General features: G+C 39.9%; 1 protein-coding gene across 1 annotated transcript; it reads left to right on the top strand.

Moving 5' to 3' along the window:
* Positions 1-3,457: 3,457 nt before the first annotated feature.
* LOC115568461 (ribonuclease-like) lies at positions 3,458-4,491 on the top strand. Its single transcript, XM_030395754.1, has 2 exons — positions 3,458-3,546; positions 3,987-4,491. The coding sequence occupies exon 2, from the start codon at positions 3,993-3,995 to the stop codon at positions 4,416-4,418; it is 426 nt and encodes a 141-aa protein (XP_030251614.1). The 5' UTR covers positions 3,458-3,546; positions 3,987-3,992; the 3' UTR covers positions 4,419-4,491.
* Positions 4,492-6,000: the final 1,509 nt, after the last annotated feature.

The following is a 6,000-nucleotide window of genomic DNA, read 5'->3' as shown; positions in this document are numbered from 1 at the left end:
AATCCAAACAACAAAACAATATGAGCGAATGAATAAACATGTTCAATAATAAATACACAGCAGGATCTGCTGAAGGTGAATTGCCAGTGTTTGCTGCATCTAGAGGGCACATGAAGCACACTTGTATTCATGATAACTTACCACACACACACACACACACACACACACACACACACAAGATATAGAATAAATAAATAAGTGTGGGATCAGTGGTGAAATCAAGATGAGCAGCTTGCACTCACCTGAACATCCAGGCTCAGCGGTTAGAGGCAGGAAGAGCAGCATGTTCTTGTAATGTTTCCTGGTGGCTCCATAAACATAGAGAGAACACACAGGTTTTGTACTTTGTATATTTATTCTCATAGGTTTGATCTTTTACTGTTGAAGGCAGGATCTTTACTTCTAACACAGTATCTGTAAGCTGTGCTATTAATGATTTTACTTCAGTAAGTGAGTATTTCTCCCACTGATCCCAACGAGGTGCAGCAACAGAGGAAAACACAACTTTACAACATGAGGATTTACCATCAGAGTGCTTTTTTAAATTTCACTCTTAAGGCCTTAAACTCTATTTGAATGAGCCATGTGTAATTATATCTGGATGCTTTAGTTTCTGATTTTAAATTATGTTTCAATCCTGTCCAGTATTTTGCTTCTTCTTTTTAATTTATCTAAGGCTGTTGAGTTTTGTTTGAATACTCTGACTCATTTCGCTCCATAGATATTGTTTGTTATTAAAAACAAGCTGAACAAACCTGCACCAGATAAGAAATAACCTTAATGAGACCAGTTTAACCTCAAAGAGTTGGGAGAAAGAACGACCATCTTTTAGGAATTTCAAGCCCAAATTGAGATTCAGAGCTGAGTGCTGTATATCCTGCAGGACAACAGTGACACCTGCTGGCCAGAGGAGAGGCAGCAACTAACAATAGAAAAAGATCTGTGCGCATCTGTGTGTGCAGTCTGCCGGTGTGTCTCGTCTGCTTCTGCAAGAGGAAGAGGAGGCCAGGCCCTCTGCTCTGAGGGATGATGAGGAGCAGAAGAGTCAGATGATGAAGATGATGAAGGCTCTGCGTAAAGATACGATCAGAGCCACAGAGGAGGAGCTGAGAGCTGAAGACGTCTCATTCCTTCAGAACTACAAGGCTGCAGTGAGGGGAGTCCTACAGTGCCCCCTGCTGGATGATCTGAAGCTGCCCTCAGGAGCTCTGATAGACCAGGCCAAACACCTGGGCTTCAACATCTGGAACCAGATGAAGACCATGGTGTTCTACAGTCCTGTGGTTCTGGATCCCAACTCTGCTCATCCAGAACTCTTCCTGTCTGAAGATCTGACCAGTGTGAGTCATACAGAGAGACAGAAGCTTCACAGCTGGGATGTCGAGGTCGGAGACAGTCGAGCCTGGGCAGCAGAGTCTGCTGAGAGAAAGGGAGATAAAGGCTTACAGTCCAGATTGTTTTGAATATGGCTCTATCAAGCTGAATGCACAACATGCATACACTGCTTACTGAAGCAGCTCCAGAGAATCAGAGTTCATTTGGACTGGAACCGAGGAGAACTGTCATTCTCTGATCCTGATCATACACACACACCTTCACTGAGAAGTTGTTTCTGGTCATGAGCACAGCAACAACCTCGCCCTGAAGATATTACTCTCTGTGATGATAATTGTGTTAATGTGATAATTCTTGATTTGCGTTTCCATGTTAAAGCAACATGTTCAAACTCCCATTGAAGATATCAGCAGTTAATGTCTCTTCAATGGTGAAACAAGTTTGTTAAAAGAACTTCAAAGTTAAACAGTGTTTTAGAATTCTCCAAAAGAGAAACCCACAGAAAATAAGATGAAATGGCTCCTTACAGCTTGTTCAGCATGATCTAAGCCTCCAGAAGACCAGAAATTCAAAATTGATTCGACAAGAAATTAATCACAATGTTTTTCAAGCTAAAACCCTCACTATAGCTGCTAAACTGAAAGTGTCTGGTCTGAAATGAGCACACAAGCTCGACTTTAAATACAGGGTGTAAATAAGGCCAAATCAAATAAATCTCTGTGCTTTGGGAGACTTGGATAATGCCGGACGAGCTGTACAGAGACATTATATGTTGAGAGAGTTGTCCAATATGGGCAGCAGCAGGCTGGATCAGTCAGGAGATTCTGTCCTCTGAGAAGACAGCACACAAGACAATAAGAGGTCCATTGTGTTTGTACCCAATTGTGTAACTGAGTTCTTCCTCAAGTACTGTATTTCAATCACAATCTGAGATACCTGTACTTTACTTTCTGTTTTACATTCCCATTTTCCATGAGCTGATCTCAAAGATCTAAAACTTTTTCTATATACACAAAAGACCAATTTCTCTCAAATACTGTTCACAAATCTGTCTAAATCTGTGTAAGTGAGCACTTCTCCTTTGCCGAGATAATCCATCCCACCCCATAGGTGAGGCATGTCAAGATGCTGAATAGACAGCGTGATTATTGCACAGGTGTGACTGAGGCTGGCCACGATAAAAGGCCACTCTGAAATGTGCAGTTTTATCACACAGCACAATGCCACAGATGTCGCAAGTTATGACATGTTTCACTGCTTTCACACAAATTGCTTTAAATGATCACATTTCTGATGAAATATTTCTAAACAGAGCTAGTGAAATACTAGATATACGAGATACATATGTATATTTTCAAACACCATCAGTTTTGAAAAATGGTAAAATGAATTATTAATAGAGTGACCATCAGCAGAGTAGGTAAAACAGCGTCCCATGTACAGAGGCTTTTTGCTTTTTGTACGGAAGATATTGAGAAACAATCATAATTTCAGCATATTCATATAAAATAGAGGAAGCATTAAAATATAATAGAAAGACGTGTCTTATTTCTCCAGTGTGTGTGTGTGTGTGTGTGTGTGTGTGTGTGTGTGTGTGTGTGTGTGTGAAATGTCTTACTGATCTGTGACCGTCCCTCCCACAGGCAACACAGAATATCTGTAGTGCAAAAACATTTTAAATTCTGTTACAATATAAACCTCTATATTAATTCTTTCACCAATATTTGTTTGGGGGATGATACATATTTTTAAGCCAGTGCTTCGATGCTTTTCTCATGGGGAGACTACTTAGCATCAAGAGTGGCCTGGATTTTCCTTAAGGAATGAAACAAACATGCTATAACTATAAATGCAGCCTCCAAAGTAAGTCTTAACAGGATATTATATGAGAGGGAGGATTTTTCTATTTTTTCTTCTGCAAGAACTTATTCTAACTAGCATATGAATTGATGACGTGAGCTAATGGAGAATATCACATTTTAAAGTTAAAGTTGTGTTCCATCCACATGGCTTTCCTGCTCGTTCTGTTGTTGTGTTTGACAGACTTGGTTAAGATCCTGCAAATATTGCTCAGAACAGTGAAAACACACGTTTGTAGTGTCAGAGCTCTTTGCACTGCGTTGTTGGGCCAAGAAATCAAAGGTCAGAACTTCATCTATAAATGAATCAGCAGTTTTAGATGATGTCACTGACACTGTGCTCGTGATACAAGTAAGTATGCTTTTTACTAGACTTTTTTTTAACCAGCTTTTAATAGTTAAAGTAATAGTTCGGGTCTTTTGATGTGGGGTTGTATGAGGGACTCGTCTGTGTAGATGAGTGTCAGCTCTCCTCCTGTGTGGAGAATCCAGTGTGCATTAGAATATGGACGTTGTATCGTTGAGGGGATGTCTTGCCAAAGGAAGGATTGTCTGACTGCTACGTAAAGCCACATCAAAAAGCCTGAACTATCCCTTTAATTCTGGGTTTTGTTCTTACGGCTATGTCACATTTTAGATTAATCAGAATTATATGTAACACATAAAAAACTAAATTCACTCTCTTAATCTTAGTGTATCAGTATTTTTTATTTTTCATCATTAAATATACTTACTCACCTACGCTACCACAACTTCACTAACAGAACATTTTCCCCACATTCTCTCCACCAGGGAATCATGCGGATCGTGTTTGCTGGTTTGCTGCTGCTTTCTGCTACCGTCCTCTCTCAGGACGCAAATGTCCTTCGGCGTTACAGAAATTTTATAGCTCGGCATGTTGGGCAAGTGAGCCGGGACAGATGTGACCACGAGATGGGACGTAGACGCCTCACCAAGAGCAGCGACAGCAATTTGTGCAGGGACACCAACACCTTCATCGGAGACTCCGCCGGCAGAATCAACCTCATCTGTGGGGGTGCAGGAGCGCCGTACGGTGGTAACTTCACCAGAAGTCTCCAACCCTTCCCCATCACTATTTGTAATCTGAAAAACGAGAATGCGAGGCAACCCCACTGTCAGTACCGTGGTCGAGCTGACACCAGGTACCTTGTAATCCAATGTGAACAAGGCTATCCTGTGCACTTTGAAAGAGACATTGTTTGACTGATGTAACAGTTGCTGTCACTTGTTAAATAAAATCCATTGATTTGGTTGGACACTGAATCAGTGACTCTAATCTTGGCTTGACCGTTTCATTCTTGTTTACAGTCAGTTCTGTGCGTTGATCTGAAGGTCTCTCTGCTGGGTTTTTCAAATGTCCCAAACTAAATTTCATTCATTGATATTGTATCAGTTTCACATTTCAAAACCTCAGAAAACCAGACCAAAACTGCCTGCGTGGCTAGTTATCATACATTTACAGGTCATGGCCTCTCTGTTTAATTAATCTCTTGAATTGAATCGAACTGAAATTGAACTGAAGACATCAGAGGTTGAGATCTCATCATCAGGTGTGAAAATGTGCTTAACCGGATAAGTACACACTCGTTTAGAGCAGCTAACAACCTACATGCAGAGAGCTGTTCAGTGCCTGAGAGCAAATTAGACATGAGAGATCCTAATGAAAGGGTGTGTGTGTGTGTGTGTGTGTGTGTGAGACTACTTAGCATCAAGAGTGATTTTCCTTAATGAATAAAACAAACATGCTATAACTATAAATGCAGCTTCCAAAGTAAGTTGACCCTCAATACTGTCAGTTTTAACAGGATATTATATGAGAGGGAGGAATCTTTCGACTTTGACAAAAACCTTTTCATCCTGAGTGTTGTGCCCTTCTGCAAGAACTTATTCTAACTAGCATATGAATTGATGACGTGAGCTAATGGAGAATATCACATTTTAAAGTTAAAGTTGTGTTCCATCCTCATGGCTTTTCCACTGTTTTTCAACTTTCCTGCTTGATCTGTTGTTGTGTTTGACAGACTTGGTTAAGATCCTGCAAATATTTCTCAGAACAGTGAAAACACACGTTTGTAGTGTCAGAGCTCTTTGCACTGCGTTGTTGGGCCAAGAAATCAAAGGTCAGAACTTCATCTATAAATGAATCAGCAGTTTTAGATGATGTCACTGACACTGTGCTCGTGATACAAGTAAGTATGCTCTTTACTAGACTTTTTTTTTTAACCAGCTTTTAATAGTTAAAGTAATAGTTCGGGTCTTTTGATGTGGGGTTGTATGAGGGACTCGTCAGTGTAGATGAGGGTCAGCTCTCCTCCTGTGTGGAGAATCCAGTGTGCATTAGAATATGGACGTTGTATCGTTGAGGGGATGTCGTGCCAAAGGAAGGATTGTCTGCTACGTAAAGCCACATCAAAGAGCCTGAACTATCCCTTTAATTCTGAGTTTTGTTCTGATGGCTGTGTCACATTTTAGATTAATTGGATTTATATGTAACACATAAAAAACTCAATTCACACCTTTAATCTTAGTGTATCAGTATTTTAAAAATATCTTTAAGTATTTCAAGAGGTTTCTTGCGTCCAATTATCATCTTGTATGCACAATATAAAAAAAAAAGTATTAAAGTCTGAAACTTTTAGATTATATTTATTTACAAAAGCATTTCAAACCATCAAGCTGATCACAATATACACAATTCTCAGTTAACACAGCCACAGCATCATAAAATATACTTACTCTAAATTAAAAATAATGGTAATCATGGCTTAAATACTGTGAAGCACTC

This window comes from Sparus aurata, chromosome 18, assembly GCF_900880675.1.
Source record: "Sparus aurata chromosome 18, fSpaAur1.1, whole genome shotgun sequence".
In the NCBI taxonomy this organism is placed as follows: Eukaryota; Metazoa; Chordata; class Actinopteri; order Spariformes; family Sparidae; genus Sparus; species Sparus aurata.
Note: the sequence above shows the minus strand (reverse complement) of the source record. Positions and strands in the feature narration are given on the sequence as shown.

What these genes read in the sequence shown, in the direction of transcription:
- LOC115568461 (XM_030395754.1), top strand. Translation starts at nt 3,993, where the DNA reads ATGCGGATCGTGTTTGCTGGTTTGCTGCTGCTTTCTGCTACCGTCCTC.